This window comes from Caretta caretta, chromosome 6 (genome assembly GCF_965140235.1).
Source record: "Caretta caretta isolate rCarCar2 chromosome 6, rCarCar1.hap1, whole genome shotgun sequence".
Classification (NCBI taxonomy): domain Eukaryota; kingdom Metazoa; phylum Chordata; order Testudines; family Cheloniidae; genus Caretta; species Caretta caretta.
In genome coordinates, this window is record NC_134211.1 from 49375064 (window position 1) to 49397189 (window position 22126).

Consider the following 22126-nt stretch of genomic DNA (forward strand, 5'->3'; position numbering starts at 1 on the left):
GCTCGGGCATGCAGGAGTGAAATCAGGAAGGCCAAATTACACCTGGAGTTGCAGCTAGGAAGAGATGTTAAGAGTAACAAGAAGGGTTTCTTCAGGTATGTTAGCAAACAAGAAGAAAGTCAAGAAAAGCGTGGGCCCCTTATTGAATGAGGGAGGCAACCTAGTGACAGAGGATGTGGAAAAAGCTAATGTACCCACAGCTTTTTTTTCCTCTGTCTTCACGAACAAGGTCAGCTCCCAGACTACTGCACTGGGCAGCACAGCATGGGGAGGAGGTGACCAGCCCTCTGTGGAGAAAGAAGTGGTTCGGGACTATTTAGAAAAGCTGGACGAGCACAAATCCCTGGGGCCGGATGCGCTGCATCTAAGAGTGCTAAAAGGAGTTGGCGGATGTGATTGCAGAGCCATTGGCCATTATCTTTGAAAACTCATGGCGATCGGGGGAAGTCCCGGACGACTGGAAAAACGCTAATGTAGCACCCGTCTTTAAAAAAGGGAGGAAGAAGGATCCTGGGAACTACAGGCCAGTCAGCCTCACCTCAGTCCCTGGAAAAATCATGGAGCAGGTCCACAAGGAATCAATTCTGAAGCACTTAAAGGAGAGGAAAGTGATCAGGAACAGTCAGCATGGATTCACAAAGGGCAAGTGATGCCTGACTAATCTAATTGCCTTCTATGATGAGATAACTGGCTCTGTGGATGAGGGGAAAGCAGTGGACATGTTATTCCTTGACGTTAGCAAAGCTTTTGACACGGTCTCCCACAGTATTCTTGCCAGCAAGTTAAAGAAGTATGGGCTGGATGAATGGACTATAAGGTGGATAGAAAGTTGGCTAGATTGTCAGGCTCAATGGGTAGTGATCAATGGCTCCATGTCTAGTTGGCAGCCGGTATCAAGTGGAGTGCCCCAAAGGTTGGTCCTCGGGCCGGTTTTGTTCAGTATCTTCATAAATGATCTGGAGGATGGTGTGGATTGCACCCTCAGCAAGTTTGCAGATGACACTAAACAGGGAGGAGAGGTAGATACGCTGGAGGGTAGGGATAGGATATAGAGGGACCTAGACAAATTAGAGGATTGGGCCAAAAGAAATCTGATGAGGTTCAACAAGGACAAGTGCAGAGTCCTGCACTTAGGACGGAAGAATCCCATGCACCGCTACAGACTAGGGACCAAATGGCTCGGCAGCAGTTCTGCAGAAAAGGACCTAGGGGTTACAGTGGACGAAAAGCTGGATATGAGTCAACAGTGTGCCCTTGTTGCCAAGAAGGCCAATGGCATTTTGGGATGTATAAGTAGGGGCATTGCCAGCAGATCGAGGGACGTGATCGTTCCCCTCTATTCGACATTGGTGAGGCCTCATCTGGAGTACTGTGTACAGTTTTGGGCCCCACACTACAAGAAAGATGTGGAAAAATTGGAAAGTCCAGCGGAGGGCAACAAAAATGATTAGGGGACTGGAACACATGACTTATGAGGAGAGGCTGAGGGAACTGGGATTATTTAGTCTGCGGAAGAGACGAATGAGGGGGGGTTTGATAGCTGCTTTCAACTACCTGAAAGGGGGTTCCAAAAAGGATGGATCTAGGCTGTTCTCAGTGGTAGCTGATGACAGAACAAGGAGTAATGGTCTCAAGTTGCAGTGGGGGAGGTTTAGGTTGGATATTAGGAAAAACTTTTTCACTAGGAGGGTGGTGAAACACTGGAATGTGTTACCTAGGGAGGTGGTGGAATCTCCTTCCTTAGATATTTTTAAGGTCAGGCTTGACAAAGCCCTGGCTGGGCTGATTTAGTTGGGGATTGGTCCTGCTTTGAGAAGGGGGTTGGACTAGATGACCTCCTGAGGTCCCTTCCAACCCTGATATTCTATGATTCTATGAAAGTTGAACTTAAAAATATAGAATTATGTACAAAAAACCTGCATTTAAAAATAAAACTATGTAAAACTTTAGAACCTACAAGTCCACTCAGTCCTACTTCTTGTTCAGCCAGTCGCTCAGACAAACAAGTTTGGTTACAAATTGCAGGAGATAATGCTTCCTGCTTCTTGTTTACAATGTCACCTGAAAGTGAGAACAGGCATTCACATGGCACTGTTTTAGCCAGCATCACAAGATATTTACATGCCAGATGCGCGAGAGATCCATATGTCCCTTCATGCTTCAACCACCATTTCAGAAGACATGCGTCCATGCTGATGGTCCATAATGATCCAAAGCAGAGCAGACCGACGCATGTTCATTTTCATCATCTGAGTCAGATACCACCAGCAGAAGGTTGATTTTCTTTTTTGGTGATTCAGGTTCTGTAGTTTCCACATCAGAGTGTTGCTCTTTTAAGATTTCTGAAAGCATGCATCCCTCTCAGCTTTTGGATTGCACTTCAGATTCTTAAACCTTGGGTCAAAAATAGCTGTAGCTATTTTTAGAAATCTCACACTGGTACCTTCTTTGTGTTTTGTCAAATCTGCTGTGAAAGTATTCTTAAAATGAACATGTCCTGGGTCAACATCTGAGACTGCTATTACATGAAATATATGGCAGAATGCGGATAAAACACAGAGCAGGAGACATACAATTCTCCCGCAAAGAGTTCAGTCACAAGTTTAATTAACACATTATTTTTTTAGTGAACATCATCAGGATGGAAGCATATCCTCTGAAATGGTGGCCGAAGCATAAAGGGGCGTACGAATGTTTAGCATATCTGGCATGTAAATACCTTGCAATGCCGGCTACAAAAGTGCCAGGCAAAAGCCTGTTCTCACTTTCAGGTAACATTGTAAATAAGAAGCAGGTAGCAGTATCTCCCATAAATGTAAACGAGCTTGTTTGTTTTAGCAATTGGCTGAACAAGAAGCAGGACTGAGTGGACTTGTAGGCTCTAAAGTTTTACATTGTTTTGTTTTCGAGTGCGGTCATGTAACAAAAAAAATTCTACATTTGTAAGTTACACTTTCACGGTAAAGCTATTGCACTACAGTACTTGTATGAGGTGAATTGAAAAATACTATTTATTTTTATCATTTTTACAGTGCAAATATTTGTAATAAAAAATAATAATATAAAGTGAGCACTATACACTTTATATTCTGTGTTGTAATAGAAATCAGTATATTTGAAAATGTAAAGAAATATGCAAAAATATTTAATAAATTTCAATTGGTATTCTATTGTTTAACAGTGCGATTAATCGCAATTAATTTTTTTGAGTTAATCCAGTGAGTTAACTGCGATTAATTGACAGCCCTAATTAAAATCCACTAATTTGCACTGCTTATAGAATTCTCACATGCCCTAGACTTTAGTATGAATTAGGACATTTATGCAGTATTAAGCAGTGTACATTTTAAAACTATTAAGAGCTGGTTGGATTAAAAATCTGGGCAATTGGATGTCATCAAAGACCAAAGATGAGAGTCTCTATCTTAACCAATGACCTAACGCACTTCCTGGAAAGTGTCACAATTGGCCTTGAATCTCACTCTTTAGGGATGTAAATTTAACTCTTAAGGACAGCCAACCCTTGGCATCTCTTCCTGGCAGAGCCTCCCAGGCCAGACATGCCCGCCGTCATTGCATCTCAGTCCCATCCAGTTGGCACCCCACTAACCATGAGGCCACTAATGGTTCCTGCCAGTCGGGGCAAGGCGCACACAAGGGAAGGAAGGGGGTGATAGGAACAGGGCAGGGGAGAAGAGGGTAACAATGGCAGATGAGGAGTGACACTGAGGTGAAAGAGACTGTGAGGGAGAGGGAGAGTTGGAGCAAACAGCTAATCAGTACAGGGGAAAGAAATCCAGTTAAAACTGAAGAAAGTTCTGCAAATATCCAGAAGTCCCTGTTTTGGCTGCTACTGGTCCTACACATCTCTGATTTACACTTGTTTTACTCTGGTGTAACCCCATTTACTTCAATGGAGATAACTCCTATTCATACTGGTGCAAGTGAAAAGAGAATCAAGTCACTTTTGTACTCAGGATAAAAGACATCAGAACTTCGGATAACCAGGAGTTAGAGATAACTGGTGTTCAGATTATCAAAGTTGGACTCCTCCACATTAAATTGTGTTTTGCTTTTAAGGGACAGGGTAATTAAGCCTCCCACCCCTCCAAAAATTAAAATGTATAATAAATTGATCTCTCTTGGACTACCCCAGCCAGTGAGCATGCATAATCATAAATATTAGTAGGATCAGACCCACTGAAGTGCTCATCACCTCCAAGAACAGGCTCCAAATAAGAGCACCAAGCCACTGACGTTGCTTCATAGCATTATTCCTATATTTAGCACACCCACAAGAGTTACCTTTAGAAATGTAGTAGAGCGGATCCCATGCAAGACAGTCCTCAACATGAATATTTTTCAACCTTTCTCAGGTCTGCTATTTGACTGTAGGTCGCATTGGGCAGTTATCCATGATTAGAATCCACTGGGTTTGAAATGATAATAAGAGCAATTGATAGTACACCTCCAAATTCATGAATTAAATAAATTAAATTAAAGTGATGAAATTGTGGAAGATTGGAAACAAATACCAATATAACATATTTTAGAATTTTTAAATGTGTATATCTTCCACATTATATAAGAACCAAATTTTCTTCTCAAAGTTTTAAAAACATTGTGACTACTAGATATTGTAGTCATAATAACCAAAATAAATGTATAATTCTGTAGTCCCATGCAACCAAGGATCTCAAAGCATTTACAAGCAGTGAATGAAGTCTCATAACTATCCTGTGAGGTAGATAAATATGATTATGCCAGTTTTGCAGAAGGGGAAAAGAGGTGAGAGGTTTTTCGCAGGAGTGGGTGGGTGAGATTTTGTGGCCTGCGTTGTGCAGGAGGTCAGACTAGATGATTATAATGGTCCCTTCTGACCTTAATATCTACAAATCTATGAATCTATGACTAGTGTGACTGAATCTGAGAAAACTATAACACAGTGTGCATCCACACTAGCCATCTATTTGCAGTCACCCAGTGCATCATAATCCACAGCATTCTCCGAAAGTGTCACAGGGGGTGTGAATTGTTGCACCTAACTCACATAGGTGCTGGGACTACGGGTATGGGGGGTGCTGTAGCACCCCCTGACTTGAAGTGGTTTCCATTATATACAGAGTTTACAGTTTTGTTCAATGGTTCTCAGGATCCACACTATAAAAAGCTTCCAAGAGTCAGTGCATAATATCTGTGGTCTATATTATTTGCAGTTCTCACATTTTTGGTTCCTTCCAATGCATGATTCTGTCCAGCACAAGGATCCACACATGCACCCAAAAGAACAAGAAATAAGCCCTAGTATGATCTCATGCTGCCAATATAGATGCCATGGCAGAGAGTCACCAACCTCCCTCTGAAGCCCTCAACTTTGGGCCTGGAAACCCAAATTATTATGAAGAGCTCAAGGAGGTAAGAAGCTTGATGTCCTGTCCATGCATGCATTCAGTAATTTTATCAATTTAATTTCCTTGCTATTCTATCTGCTCTCTTTTTTGTTGTTCATTTTGTAGGGCGGAGGTCCCTATATATATTTATTCATACTTACTTATGCTTGTTTCACTGTTCACATTTGAATTTATTGTATTTGTATTAAAATAATTAAGTTATAAGGCATTTTGGACAATGGAACCCATCTTTTAAAATGGAGTCCAGTTTTGGTTGTTTACAACTCACTTTTTCGCACCTTTTCATTTGGCGGGAAACAGGGTTTGCTGCAGAAACTGCCTCTGAGGAGACTGGATCAAACCAGTCTGGACTAGAACTTTCGCGACACAGAAGGCATAAAAGGGCTGCACACCCTATCAGGGGGGCTGTCCGTCTGAGAGGCAGCTAGTGACTGTCACGTTTGCGCGGACATCGAAGACTTCCTTCCCACCGATCTGGGTATCTTCCACCTGAATCCACTTACTTTGTTCCTGGTTCCAGTGATTGCCAACACCAGCAGTCTCCTAGTTCCTGGTTCCAACATAGTGAACGCCTTGAGCTCCAAAAATAACCCAGGGTTTACTTATTTTTTATGGAGCATGCGTAATGTACTAGATATTGTACAAAACATAGAGAAAAACAGGGTCCTTGCATTCAGGAGCTTACATATTAATTAGTCAAATAATGCTGAACAAAAACATAATACACTGGTTAATCAGTGAGTAGCCTCATCTGAGAGCAATGCACATATCTTTTTTTTTTAATATGCATATTTGTCTTCATTGGACTAACATTGACAAGAGTTGTGAAAGACATTTCAAATGACATTCTGCACAAGAAAGTTATTTGCATACTCAATTTGGGTCAAGGAAACAATAATGAACCGTTAGGAATATTTATAATTTTATTTTAGTTACAGCATTTGTCACTTTGGGTGATTTATGGTGCTAATAGGATGATAGGGTCCAGAGTGTCTGTCAGCTGTAAAAGGCCTCCATTAAAAGCAAGGCTTAAAGCAGTATTATTTTCATGATCTCGTGGAGAGTGCTTGGGCTAGATTTATGCATGAATTTAGTACTGGATTGAAAGTCCTGGAGAATGACGGTCCTTTTTTTATCCAGTGAACAGGTGCAGTGACCTGCAGTGGCTCATTATTGTGCTTCCTCTCTGACCCAAGGGGACCAATTGTTCAAGCAAGCTTGCAACTTACTTTTCAGGTACACTTATTCTTTGCTGCAGTTTTCAACAAGGGTACCAATTAGTCCCAAATGGGATGATATTTTTTGGAGATTCAGACACCTGTCCAGTGGGAACAAGCCTGAGCCCACCTAACAGTCATCAGACAGTGAAAACTTCAGGTTACTTACAGCTTGGGCTGGATTTGACAAGGTGACATAGAGCTAAAGGGCTCCAGAGTCCATTAACAATCCCCTAAGTCATTCATTCCCACTGAGGGCTCCTCTTTTGAAGTTCCCAGGGGCACTCATATGACCTCTGTTTATCTCCTCTGGTAAAAACTCTTATCTGTCTTACACAGACCTCGCCACTTTTCCTAGTAGTACTCAAAACAGTTATTACAATGTAAACAAACTGTGCATGCTGGTACTCATTCTCAGTTCCCTTATCAACTGAACAGCATGCTCCTCATACACATATTGGGTCAAATTTACCCGTCATCTAACTCTAGGGATTTCAGAGAAGATATCCCTGGGCTCATTTGCTCACTCACCTCCTGAGCATACATAAAATGTAACAACAATATTGTAAACCACATGTCTGCGTGGCCCTTCAGACTACAAGGGTGTGAAAAGCAGCACACATTAATGCGCTGTAATTTAGGTGGAAACTAAAAGATAGCTAGTTCACATTAACATAGCCCTCTTGAAACAGGACTATGTGACTTTTAGTCTGTGTCCACATTTGGTAGTTACAGTGCAGCATGCAAGTGCACACTGTAGTTCACAGCCCTGTCGTCTATACTGTGGCGCTGTCGTCTAGACATAGAATTCCCCCTTGAGCTGATGTGACCTTGTTTTGATGAACCTTGCTATCCATCTTAGACATTTTAAGGAGCTATCACCTTCGTGGTATCTAAGCACCACTACATGCAGCTCTCTGATTACTGAGGGATCCCGACTGGCAGGAGGCCAGTTGTCTCACTTCCATTTTGGAATGTTCCATTTTAATTAGGATAATCATTCTTTTTTAAACAAAGGTAAACAAAATAACTGAATCTCAAAGTACTGGGAGGTTAGAAATAGCTGGTTAAAAGCTTTGTTGAAATACATTGGTAATGATATATAGTGTAAAGGGCAGAACATAATGCTAAATGGGAACAAACTCACCCCATACTAAAGTCAGGGGACTGTATAAATCAAAACATTAGGGACTAAAGTTGAGAGCTAAACTCCCCAGCAGGACTTTTGTATGGCTTCTTGCCAGCCAGGGGAAAGGTGCCTGCTCAGCTAAGATGCTGGAAGAGAGGTTAGCTAAAGCTACTGGAAGAGCTATACCAAAGGAACTACCTGCTCCAACAGATACAGACCAGAGCCCAGTCTGCTAATACTAAGCAGGGGAAAAAGTTCTTCTCGCTACTGACACCATATGTCATAGAGACCAACTCTCTGGGTTGCCTTTATAAAAAAAAACAGGTGCTAACTATAAATTATACCATAAGGGTCTTATCCTACAATAAAGTGATGATCACTGTCACTTCCTGAACTGTGCTACTTCTTCTGCAGTTGCCTTTTTTTAAAAATCCTGCTTCTTGTGCCTCAGCTTCCAATTGGTTAACCTGCTGCACCTGTGCTTCCAGCAGGGCTTGGCTAATCTGGCCCATGCAGTCATTAGTAGCCTGGCAACTGTCTACAGTAGCTTTTACACAGGAGTAATGTTTTTGCTATTTTATGTTTTAGACAGAAAGCTGAAGGATTAAAAAAAGAAAACAAAAGCCTGGCCTGCCTTTCATATTACACTCACCTTTTTCACTCACAAACTAACCGCACAAAACAAGAAGGAGAACTGAATGTGGTAGAACAAAGGTCCCTATCCACTGATTCTAGTAGCTATGTTACAACATCCCCATTGCTGGGCACCTACATGTAACTAAAATCCCTAGGGCTAAATTCATCCCTCATTATTAACTTCAAGTGAGCTACACCAAGAATAAATCTGACCAGTATAACAAAGTCTCAGGGTACATTAGGAATCCAGTGGAGATAGTCAGAGACTGTTTTGTTTTTTCACAAAAACAATTGATTGTTTTTTGTTGAAAAACCAAACACATTTTGGCTGAAAACCAAAAATTTGGGTTTAATTTTTTAACATGAAGTGCTTTCAGCATAAAATCTTGTTTAGTCAAAAACCCACTTTTCCATTGAAAAACAGTTTATATAGAAAATGTTTGTCCAGCTCTCATACAGAGTAAAGTCTGAGATGGAGTCTTTAGCAGCAGTATCTATTTCAGCTGTTTCACACTCCTGGCTAGGAACACAGATTAAGGGTTTGTAAGCATTACAACAAACAATGAATACATGACTACAATTAGGTGGTGGGGGAGAATCAAGTAGTACATATAATCATAAAAAATAACATAAAATTGGTCTGTTTATTCTAGCAGAAGGGGGTTCTCTAGTTCACGGTATGGGTGCCAGAACCCTTAAACTTCAGCACGTCTCTCAGCCATATCACTTTAAGGGCAATGAACTGTCTTATACAAGAAGCGTATCATGAGAAGTCCACGTATTCTCACAGAGATTTAGTCTTTAAGTCTGCTAACACTTACGCATGTGCTTAACTTTACATACTATTAGTTCCACTGAAGTCAATGGTTTTTATCAAGTGCTTGTCATGCTTGTATCTGAGCATGTATTATTAATAATTTTTATATTTAATTTGCTAAAAGCCTCCATTAAAAATGTTCGGAGGTCCTTGGATGGACTGTGTCATGCAATGTACTTTTATTAAATGATACTGTCAGAGCTTTTCTGGTTTATTAGGTACCTTTCACAGAGACACCTTCTCATTAGGCTGGAACAGAACAGCTCCCAGCAGGATGACACAGCCTGTTTATGATTAATCTTAAATTTATATCAGCTTACCATTCATCTATTTGATACTACCTTTGAATCATAATTTAATGGCCTTATCTTAAATGTTCTCTGATACAGTGTCTCAATCTCTCTTTTTTATATCTTTGTGTAGTTTCTTTTTTTGTCATGGAACAGAAGGTTGGATGAATTGTTCCAGTGTCCATTAAAATTTCCTTTTGTCTGCTGTGCAGTGTCTTCTAGGAAGGAGATGAACCTGCTGCAAATGAAATCAGTTGAGGCTGCATTCTATTTATAGAGTGGCAGAAATCTTTGTAGATTATTTTTTCCAAGAATCATGAATCTCCTTCAGTGTTACAAGTCACTGTAATCAGGAGTAATATTTTCATTTTCAATTAAAATACGGGCCAGGCACAGTCTTTGTGCATCTTAGCAGATGTTTAAAAGCATTGGCTCTCAGAGGTGAAATGTTACCTTATATCTGATGGGGGTGGTGAGAGGGTGTTTCAGGAGCGGAAAGACATGTTAAAGTGCAGCACTTCAGACTGTCTTCTTTTCTGAATTTACAGCATTAGACTGGCAGCTGTATAAATGAATGATAGACTGCAATGTTCTTTTCCAAGCAGGCTATGAAATGAGGGAGCCTTCAGTTTTGTGCTGATGTGTCCAGAATTCAAATAATTTGTTTCTTGGGTATAATGACAATTGGAAGCACAGTATTACCTTGAGAAAAGAGATGGGAGAGACAGCTGCAGTACCCTGTACTCATGAAAGATATTGCATTAGCAACTGCTTCCCAATTACTCTCTCCACTGAAAACTCTATTATGCTGGGCTCTTATTGCCTTTATTCAAGGGCACAAAATTAAAAAGTGATATTGCTGGCACTACTCTCATCTTCCTACCATGACATTGAATAATTGGACAATGAAAGAAAATGTTGAATGATGCTGATATTAAACACATCTAAAGGACAATGCATCTGAACATCAGCTGATGAAGTAATGTCCACATTATTACGCATTCCCTTCTACTACTTTAAAATAAATTGTTTTTATTTTTGTTGTTGGTGATGGAACATTTTCTTTTCCTGTAATTGCTGGAGAGATGCCCTGTTTTAAGGAATATACTTGTGAAAGGGATGTGGGTGAGATGCTTCTCAAGTTAACACCCTCACTGTATTGGTCCTTTCTGTTAAAGGAGTAGGACATCTACTGCCTTTTTCACATGGATCTAGGGAATCAAATTCACTAATGACTTCAGGGTGGTGTAAGTTACACTTTGGTGAGTCAAAAAACTGGTGTAAATTGTGAAGGATAACTTGCATCAATTTGGCATACATTGGGTGAGCAAAATGAGTGTAACCTACACAGAGGGGTAAGAAGTGGGGAGTTTAGAAGCAAAAAGGAACTGGCAGGAATGTGTACAATTAGGTTTCTTGTAGGGTCAGGTGGGGTGGAACATGCATTATTTTACACGTTACAGTTGTTTTTTAATTACCTCCTCTCCTCTCACACCTTCCCTCCCCCAACACACACATGCATATTCCTTGCTCCATGGTGTGTAAGGACATATTGACATGGGAAAGTTTTACCAGTTATATTGGTATGGGTATAAACATACAGTTATACAACTATAACCCCCTTATTCTGGTTTAAGAGAGTCTTCTTACAGTTTAGCTTAAACCTTTTCCTAGGTGACAAGCTAAACCAAAAAACTGACCTTATATGAGAATAAATGTCCACAGAGAGGGGTAGGGAGGAAGGGTTGTGTTATATTATTATAACTATATCTAACTAAATTCATATTTTAGGTTATACTGAAAAATCTTTCCCCTGTTAACAAGAAACTTTACAAAAGTCAGTAAGTGTTATTATCCCTGTTTTACAGATAGGAAGTTTAGGATGATGTAAATATTCCACCAAATATTTAAGTGACTTGCCAAAAGTCATACACAAAATCACTCTCAGAGGTGGAAACAGAATACAGATCTTCTGACTACCAGAACCTGTTGTAAACACTAAAACCACATCATTTCCATGGACAATTGAAATCATTATTCAACATCAATCTATTCAATTTCAATCTAGCTAGTAATAAAATTATTTATATTAGTATTTCAGACAAACATCTATATGAGACAGGATCTCTGAAATTAGTCCTTTTTAAGGGATGCCCAATGTATGAGTCAAACTCACAAATTATACACCATTAAATGAGTAGGAAATAATTATCAAAGCTTTCACTTCTTTGGAGATCATTATCTCGATGCTGCTTTCACCACACTGATCAGTTTTATACTGATGTAACGCCATGAACTTCAATGGAATTATTCATCCTGGATTTACATCATCCTAAATGAGATCTGAATCCACTAAGTACCTCTTTTGTAGCAATACAGAGAAGCCAAAAACACAGTGCTTATTTCTGTCAAAGTGAATCTAACTTTGTTATGTGTTTCTGCTAATGTAGTCATAACTGTCAACCAAGGTTCTTAAGTAGCAACAATCTACAGCCTAATGAAAACACATGGAAACCAGTCAGGGGTCCCTCAGCCAGCAGGTAAGTCTGACACACCAAAGGTCCAGAATGCCTAGTACTTACTGCTCTGTACTATCATGCAGAAGATGCTCTTTCCTATGTAGTCTTCTTTGCTATAGGTCACTGATCGGCAAATACAGCAGGGGACAGCCTTATCGTTTGTAGCTAGCATCCTTACCTCTATCTTGCCATGGACTAGCAGAAGATGATCATCTCACGGTAGAGATGCTGACCATAGGCGGTGCCAAGCACTCCCCAGCCTATTAGGAAGCAGTGTCAGTAGAATGCGTGGACGAAAGGAGAAGGATACTAAGGCATAGATTCTCAGCTTTGCTCAGTATTTGCTAGGCGCTGCTGAGGGTGTCAGGAGGTCACAGCTGTGGCTCCCTGTTCCGGAGGCTGGTTCTATGCCTGCTATGCCCTGAGCATAGTGTAAAGCAGTGTTAGGGCTGCTAAAAGTACAGCTGCTGTTTATGGCCCCCAGGCCAATGCACCAGCTGAGAATATTTGGACCACAGTAGCACTCTCTGGCCACATTGTCTCTCTTCTTCCATGTCCTCATTATGGTCCTTATTCTTGGATCCCCAGTTCTGTGGCTACAGGGAGATCTGCTAGCTTACTGCCCCCCAATACCACTGGCTATATCAAAGAAGAGAATATAAATTGTAAAACTGTAAATCTAGGGGTCAGTGACAGCATGTGGTGAATGGTAATAACTCTGCTGAAAACCATCAGACAGGCAAATGCACCATGCGTCGAAAGCCTTGGACTCACTTAGTTACACTCTAGTATTGACCTGGGTTCTTATGTCACTGCCTGAGACTGGAGCACATCCCTTTGGAATATGCCCTTGAGCAGATTAATAAGAATCAGCTGTGCACCAAATGAAGCCAAATGCAGCCATGGTGCAAATAAATGAAATAAATAATACCAATGCAAAAGCAAACTCAAGTCCAAACAGTTGTACATTATTGAAAGAAATAACAACGCTCAAACCTTCTGTTGTTTTTATTAAAGCATTCAGGTTCTTACTACACACAACAAATAGTTTATTGATATAATCTAAATTAATAAAATAGTTGAACAACTCTTTAGATTTATATTTGTATAGAAATGATCTGTGGAGCATCTCACCTTCAAACAGTGCTGCTTGAAAACAGCTATTCATCAGAATTTATTGAAAGAATTGTTTGGGGCTAGATGTTGCACTTTTCATTCTCAGGGAAGAGGGGGAGATTTCCATGCAAAAGAACCATTTTCTCTCCTGCACAAAGCTTAAGGCTTTGGAGACTCTGACTGACTCTTCATCTCCTGTGTCCTTCCTTATGTCTACATTGGAAACTATTGTCTAAACAGAGTAACTAGAAAAGATGGGAAGAAAAATCAATTGCACAATCCTAGTCTGCGAGTGTCAAAGTCATAATGTCTCTTTACACAACAAGTCGTTACTGCATTTCCAGTTATAAGAATCCATTATCACAATGTATTTGTTCCCCAACTCTCGCCTACATGGCTGATAAATGTCAGTTATTGTCAATACGCCTTTGCTAATAGAAGTCAGCCTATTTTCTATTGCTTGTAGTTTAGATTCTATGTAGCACTGTCTGAAAAGGGCCTATGCTGTGATCTTTCCCCTCCCAGTTTAGACAAAGCACATAGTTTGAGTGATTATCTCCTCATTGCAGCTATGCATTTGTGCCACCCATAGATACCTCTTGATGACTATGAGGCATGTCCTGGCTATATCATCCCATTTATCTTAGTCCACTCATAGATGTCCTGCTCACACACTATGTCTGAGTTGATGAGGAGGTATCTGTCTCCGACACAAAAATGTTTCTGGCAAGCAGCACATTTGAAGCATTCCAGGTGATATACTTTGTCCTTCACTCGCATAGTCATCTCATAGGCCCGGATTCGCTTGTCACAGGAAGCACAAAGGCCATCTTGGCCAAAGAGTCTAAAACAACAACAACAAAGAGTTATGCAAAGTTTCCTTGGAGAAAAGGCAGGGTAGGGGGAAAGAGAGAGAGAACTGAAACAAAAGAAGTGCACAATATTGGCTTTTTGCCACATTTAACATTGCACTGTAAGATATATAGAAGTTTAAACATTTGCTTGATGAAATCCAATGAGCAGGGACACTCAAAACTTTCCAGCATCAGTGGCATCCAGCAGTGGTGACCTGCCAAGAACCCAAGGGCGTCACCTATTTTTTAAAAGAATATACTTATTTGTTATGATCAAAGTAAGGGTCTAATTCTGAAAGGCAATGAACAACTTCAATGGGATTTGAACCTCTCTAGATCAGACCATGAATTCAAACCACTCTAATACTTTCTTTCCACTCTCAATACTTGTTTTCACTTGTATCTTTCCTAATCAATCAATAGAAATTACCTGCTGATTGATAAATCTTGCCATTGCTCAGTTTTGTCCCCACTATGCTGCAGGCTATGTTTTAGGATTCTGTAGGGTATCTGAGATTCTTTTAAATTCAAATATCAGAGGGGTAGCTGTGTTAGTCTGTATCCACAAAAACAACGAGGAGTCCAGTGGCCCCTTAAAAACTAGCAGATTTATTTGGGCATAAGCTTTCGTGGGTCAAAAAGCTTATGCCCAAATAAATCTGCTAGTCTTTAAAGGGGCCACTGGACTTCTCATTGTTTTTAAACTCAAATGTTTCTCTACTCATGAAAGCACTCCTGCTAGGTTTCAGCAGCTGGACTCTGTGACCCTCTGGAAATCCATTTTAGCCCGAAGGATTTTATGATCTGGATTGCTCTTTAAGCCATATTAAGAAACCCTATTGAGACCATAATTATTGGGTTGTCTATTGAAAGGACCCTCTAATGTATGCACAACATGTTTATCCCTCTCACAAATGCACTACTTTCAGCTGGAACACTATGACCTATTCAGCTGTGTGTCATAATGTAATGTCATCCTCTACGGTAGGCTGCAGCTTGCAGAGTTTAAAAACCCTATAATTAATACATAAACAGAAAACATCTTATTATTTTTAATAAGAAAGGGAGAAATTCAGAAATATTATTTGTTTGAAATATTTGCTTGTGTGTTTAAGTTCTCTGCTTTGCTGCATTAATTTTAGAACTAGTGAGTCCATTTCCCATATTTTTACTGTGTTTATCATAGGCTGTGCCTGCTTCAAGAACCTACTAGGTTTGAAAGACAAAAAACCTATTAGACTCAGCTCTCTGAAGGAAAAAGAAATAATTTCTCTTGTCCACCAGGAGATGTCGCTGTTCACTTCTGCCTAATGAAAGTAATACTAATATTTTATAAAGGTTGTGAAATGCTCCATTTCTGAAAACAGGCAGTCTCATTGTACAAAAAACACATTAATTTTGTTCCCATGGCCTGTTATTCTTCCATTAAAAAGTTAGTAAATATTTGGCAAGTGCACATGGGACTGGATCAATGTTAGAATGTTTCATATAATGGAGATGTACAGTTTAAGCCATTATTGGGGTCCAACCTCCAGTCTCTAGCAAAACTCCCATTGGAAAAGCTATGGGATAAATTTACTAGGAACTCTACTCTCTCTCCCTCCAATTACCTACACTCTTAAAGGAAGTTTTGTGTAAGGAATATCAGGTTCAATATAAAACTAGACCCTAAAAAGCTGGGGGAGGAGGGGAAATGTGGAGTTCCTACTTATTCCATGCCACCAGCTTCTAGAGCACAAAGAATACATTATAACAAGTGATGTAGAAGGAGAAATACACTTTAATTGTAATCAAGAACACACAGGTTCTTTGTTATCAAGGTATTGAGAAATAATATATTAAAAACTTTAACTCATCTGCTTTGTCAAAATTTATAAGTAGAAAGATGGGCAAGAATCTACTAATGCAAAAATTGTAACAGGTGCTCTTATAGGATCAGATTCAGGAAGACACTAAAGCAAATGCTTAAATCCATTCTATTCAGGACAATGCTTAGGCATGTGCTTTTAACTTTATGCACATGCTTAAATTACATTGATTTCAAGTTCTCCTGAACTGGGCCATAATTATTATAATAAATGTAAACAGCACCGTACCTTTCAGCCTGAAGGGTCCTAGAGAACTTTAAAAACTGATACTCAAACCACAGTTATTGCACAGCAAAACACCCCTCTTCCCCAACATAGAGAGTAGCAAAGCAAAACATCTCTTTCCCAAGTGGTATTATTGTAGTGTGGAAGACGGAATTTGACTAGACACCAGGATACCTTGTTCTTACAAAAGTGGCAGAAGATCTTTCATATGCACTCATCCTTTAGGGCTCAGTTACTATATACATTGCATCAGAAAGGCAACACCTGCAGAAGTACAACTCCTCTAAAACCATGCTGGGGCATTGGCTCATTACTGACTCAGAGGGAAGAGTAACACTTCCTGACTCTTCAGCACCTACTCAAGGTGTCCTCATGCAAGTGCTAACACAGCTCAGTTCTGCTTAGCTTCCCAGATCAGCAAGCACACTTAGCAAAAGGTGGTGCAACCACTGTGACTACCCTCAGCATTTATATTTTAGGAATCAATTATTCAGTATAATCTCATCATGGATTTTTGTGCTGCAACATCATTAGGGATCCTAGCTTCATTCTAAATACCTCAATAAATCTGAATTTACAGAAAGCAAGCAAGTTAGGATAGGCTAGTATAGGGTAGGAAGGCTCTGTACCTGAGATAGTCCCTCCTGCAGAGTTTCCTGCCCAGTTTATAGTACAATCGTCTCCCCACCTCTCCAAGCCTGCATCCACATAAGTCACAGCTGAGGCAGTCCTCGTGCCAGTACTGATCGATGGCTTTCAGGAAATAACGGTCCCCAATGTTCTGCTGACAACCTCCACATGTCAGCAGTGAAGGGGGGATTTGGAGCACTTCATCCACTGGTTCCCTGAGAGAATGAAACAATTGTTGGAGAAGGGAAAGCCCTTTAAACTCAACCAAACAAGCAAAAAACCAAACCAGTCGCCTAATTAGAATAGGAATTATTGCCAGATTATTCTCCCATTGAAATCAATGGCAGCCCCCTTCACCTCCTTTTTATCAATGGGAGCAGGAGTAGGCTTTTTTCATTTGTTTTAAAAACAGAACAGCCTAATATTTAGGAAATCACCAGAGGTGGCTAAAACATTGTTAATTCTTTGTTTCTTCTTGTGCAAAGACTGCGGTGCAAACATGACAATCTGTACAACACCGCTCGCTGTTCATTGCAGTAAACACATTTAACATGTTGTAAATGAATTGTCTGTATATGTGTACTACTGCCCTCTACTGAAGAGAATAAAAATGTCCCAACTATAAGTCAGTCACCACACTGCTATAAAATAAGCAAGATTGTAAAAATGAATAAATACAACAGGCGAGACTCTGGCCCCATGGAATTCAATGGAAGTTTTGCTCTTGACTTCAGGGGTGCCAGAATTTCACCCAACCTTACTACAATACTTTTTTCCTCCTGGTCAACGCAACCAAGAGCCTGATTCTGATCTCACTTACACTGGTTTTACACCAGTATAACTGCACTGACTTCAAGGAGTTACTCCTGATTTATACACATGTGGATGAGAGGAGACTCAGGTCCCAAAACTGTATTGTGGTAGTACCTTAAGAGGTTTTTTTGGAGCAAATATTCATCCACAGTATTTTGTTCCTATACCAGTCTGACATCTCATCATTTTTAAACAAGAAAAAGAAGGAATGGATCTACTAATACAGGGAATGAAGCCATAATTTTCTGCAAATACACTTTAAGAAAGTCTCATTGTTGCCTGTTTGCATCACTTTGCAAGTTCTGCCAGAAACACTACTGGCAAAACATTAAAAGAATGACCTATGGGCTTAATCCTGTAAGGTGCTGAGTACCCTGGCCTTGATCCAGCAAAGCATGTAGGGTCTTATGCAATGCTCATTGAAGTCACTGGAAATATGACTCCACTGGATTAGACCCTTAAGCACATGCTTAACTTTAAGCATGTGACTCGTCACATTGAATTCAACTACTCAGATGCACATGTTTAAGTGCATTCCTGAATCAGAGCCAGCGCCCTCAACAGCTGGTAGAATCTAGCCCAGTATTCTTAAGTACCTTATTCAGTTACCGAAATCACAATCTGTGGATAATTTGCTTTTATTACATGCTGCAACTGGACTGGTGAGGGCAGAATGTAACTACACTGCCAGAAGGAAATCTGGCTTTTTAGCATTTTCAACAGGCCAGGGAAACGAACATTTTTCTACCACCTTCACTTACTGGAGAAAATAGTTTCCTAGTCAAAAGTTACTTTCTTCAGTGTCTGAAAAATGTACAGTGCTCCAGAACTTTCATCCTAACAACTGCAGTTCTTACTTAGGCAAAACTCCCTCTGACTTCACAATTCAGTCATAAGATAGCATCTGCTCTTATGCACTTCCATTTTCACTCTTCACAGTTTATATAGCTGTGTCCTAACATTCTTATGACTTGCAGTCCACACCTGCCAGCCACTATTGCCAGTAAAGTCAATGGGAGTTTCTACATGCAAAGGATCTGACTCTAGAATTTCAGACCATGTACAAGCAGTCCTCAGACTTACGACACAATTGGTTCCTTAAAATTGGGTCGTAAGTCAGAACGTCGTAACTCGGAACCACAATCTACTCCATTGCGGGACTGAGCATCATAAACTCAAAACCTACAGTCATAAGTTGAATCAGGGTGTCAATGTAGAACCACCTTAAGTGCCGTTTGTTGTAACTCGAACGTCGTAAAGTCAAGGACTGCCTGTACCTCTGTGCCCTGTGCTTTTCATGCAGTGCTACTCAGAGTACCATCCAAGCACATATATAACTATAAAGGAATGCATGATGTTTCTGTGAGGCTGGCTTGAAAACATCAATGCACTAAACAACACACATAAGCCAAATAATATGAACAGGGCATTATACCCACAGAACAAAGCACTGTGTTTACCTGCAGTAAATCCTACAGGTCCACATGAATATTTTAGGGATATGAGGAGATAAGGAAGCAGCTTTTCCACAATAAATGCATCCCTTCTTTTGGGAGTTCAGATGTACACATACATGCACCAATATCAGGAACCATGAGTTAGTTATTTCAAAGCCCAAGTCAGGAACTACAGTCTTACACTCTGGCAGATGATCTCTTGAGCTGCTTTCCAGCCCTGCTGGAACCTATGATTCTATGTTTATTTTTAATAGAATTTCTGTTTCATGCATTTGCTTTTTTATGTGCTTGGATTTCATACCCAACAGTTATTCACTACAACATAAAGTAGGTAAATAAATAAATAAATATTGCTACTACTTTGTAGTTGAAACCTTAAAAAAAGGTACCTAGAAGGTTAAATTATAATTCCTTAAAAATCAATGGGAAATGAGAAAAACGGTAACAAATGCAAAATGTCTGATATGACATATTAACTGCCTTAGACCATGTGTGAGTTATGTTTTACACGTATTAGATTAGGGCTTCAGAAGACAACATTCTTAATGACTTACAGGAAACAAAGCCCAAATTAATTAAATTTATAGGGGGAAATAATATTTTAAGTTTTACATTGAAAACCAGAATTTTACAAGTGTTTTTTCTCTGTAATATCACAGTGCCTCTGAGACACAGACAAGTGTAATGTGCCTAATGCTGCTCTTGAGATGTACAGCCCTGGAATTCAGTGAAATGACACCACACATTATGGAGCTGAGTTAACACTCCTCTTCCAATTAAGTGCCTGCATGTGCTTGGTGTACGAATGGATGGCTCCAGGAAATCTACTGAAAGAGCCAAATCATAATGCTACCATCAGTTACTGAATTTATGTAACCTCATCCACAAAGGTGGCAAATGAGAACAAATTTCTCCTCCCATGCCCTCTGTGTATCAATTCTTTATATATTTGTGGTCCATGTACAGAACCCCTACCTCTCACACACCACCATTATAATCTTTTGAAAGTTTCAAACTGTAGTATGAAAATGTGGAAGTTGTATACCATCAGATAACAGTTCTGACCTTTCAGTCTAGTCAGCTGGTTGGGCAGATTAAACATGGAGCAGAGACTGAAAATAAGTTAAGCTTTGGAAAGTATTATGCACCCGGTATCTCTGAATTATTCTCATCAGCATCACTGAATCTCAAGAAGTGGGGAAGGGGGAATGCACTGATGCTAAGGGTTGTTAGATTTTTTTCAAACAGGAGGTTTATTCTGGCAGGTTTTTCACAAAACCTGAGAAATCTGAAGAATTTATATTCTTGTTTCAACTCAAAATGGGGAACTGAATGTCTCTGGGCTGGTGCTGCCATCCACATGAGTAGCACACTGATATCCACAGAGGTTGCCTAGTTCAGCACCAGCTCAATGAAATCTACCAAACCTCCCCATTACATTACATGCACCAAAGTGACACACTACCAAATCCACCCAGGTTGTAATATTACAATGGCAGCAGGGTTTGGAAGGGGATGGGGGTTGCTCTGGACTTTGTGGCATGCAGGGATATTATTTTAAAGGTAAAAGCAGCCCTAGTATATTTCTGAACCACCTTTTACAAGATCTCCAAAGCATCTCCCTAGAACTGGTGCTTACACAAAATAAAAATAAATAACTAAATAAATAACAACAACAACAAATGACTCTTGAAGCTCATAAAGTCCTTTTCAAGCCCATTTGTTGGAGAAGCTCAATATCCATCAAAACACAGAGGGGGTTAGGAATGAAAAAAGGCCACTTACTCGGAAGGATCGAGGCTTTTCCTCTCGATGGCTGATGACATTGGCAGGGCTTGTTCCTTTGTAGTGTGTCTGTGGTAGGATCTGCCCCCTCTGCCCCTACAAAGGCTATCTGCTCCTGATGCCTTTTCACCAGCTGAGTTTCCCCTCCACCCCCCAATGACATTCACAGGATTTCCTCCTGCAACACCAAAGAGAGAAAGAAATATGGGCTGTTGCTGCTGCTGGGTTATGTCTCCGCAAGGCTGACCCTTAGGATCTAACCTCCCATCCTTGCAATGCTCCTCCTGTTTGCTGCGTGGCTGGGCAGCCCCAGCTGCTGCTGCTGTTCAGATCACTGATGGAAATAGACTGTCTCCGCTGTCACTGCTGCTTACCCTGGAGTCCTCTTTGCTTTGCTTATGCTTTCTGCCTGGACAGCTCTGTACATGCTCTAGACTGAGATAGGTGCATATGCTGCAGATGCAGAGATCAGCATCATCCTTATTATTATTTAGCTCAGCCCCGAGTCTCTGGTTTCATTTCCTTTTTCCTGATCACGATTCAAATACAATAGAAGGAAATCACACTTAAAGAGACAGCTGCCCATTTCTTAACTGGACTCCTGGGGATTTAGCAATACAAACAGCAGCATCACGACTGAGTTGGCTTCTTAAAGGGCCAGTAGCACCCTCGCCACAGAGTCCGTGCTGGGGAGCTGACTTTGCATTTTCACAATCCAGTGCAATTTAAGATTACGATATAGTTTTGCAGCAAGCGAACAAACATATGCAGCCTGAAAACGATCTTCTGGGCGTGTATCAAGTACCCAGTACTATTTTTACTAGCACCTGAACCACATATATTACCAAAAGGACTCTAGGGTAATGGCATCTTTCTCTCTCCCTCTCGCTGTGTGTGTTCAGTGCTTTGAGGTCCAAGAATAAAAAGCATTATGTAAGAACTAAATATTACTATTATTCTCTACCTAGCTGTGAGCCAGCTAGGTCCAACTCAGCTAGGTCTGTGTCTCTTTTATTCTATGGTTTGATAGTCATCAGGAATCAGCACAATTGATCCTCACCTAGTTCATGATGGGTAATATAGCAAATGTATACCTTATTGCTGTTTGCTGCTAATTAGCTAGAAAAGCTCTGGAGTGGGAGGTTATTGATCTGTAATTAATCATATAAACACTAGAGATGGGAACCTATGTGACCATTTCAGCTATCTCCCCATCCCTTGGCAGTCTTCACCCCTTACTCTCCCTCAAGGCAGGATGGTTCTCTGCAGTGCATCCTGGAGCAGAGTGATTTACACCAGTAAAATTAAACCTACTACTGCAATTATAGCATTTTGCCTTCCTCTGAAGCATTAGGTACT

The 22126-nt window shown here is 40.3% G+C and overlaps 1 protein-coding gene across 1 annotated transcript; it reads right to left on the minus strand.

Annotated features, from left to right (window-relative positions):
• Positions 1 to 13012: 13012 nt before the first annotated feature.
• LMO2 (LIM domain only 2) lies at positions 13013 to 21090 on the minus strand. The gene is made up of 3 exons (XM_048855350.2): positions 20768 to 21090; positions 16712 to 16927; positions 13013 to 13979 (listed from the first exon to the last, which is right to left on the minus strand). Exons 1-3 carry the CDS (start codon positions 20806 to 20808, stop codon positions 13760 to 13762), a joined length of 477 nt encoding a protein of 158 aa, XP_048711307.1. The 5' UTR covers positions 20809 to 21090; the 3' UTR covers positions 13013 to 13759.
• Positions 21091 to 22126: the final 1036 nt, after the last annotated feature.

Bases quoted from the DNA above. Each gene is read 5' to 3' on its own strand.
- LMO2 (XM_048855350.2), bottom strand. From the start codon at position 20,808: ATGTCATCAGCCATCGAGAGGAAAAGCCTCGATCCTTCCGA. The intron at 16,928-20,767 runs GTAAGTGGCCTT...TCATTCTCTCAG, and splicing joins AAAAGCCTCGATCCTTCCGA to GGAACCAGTGGATGAAGTGC. The intron at 13,980-16,711 runs GTACAGAGCCTT...TTGTTGTTTTAG, and splicing joins TGCAGGAGGGACTATCTCAG to ACTCTTTGGCCAAGATGGCC.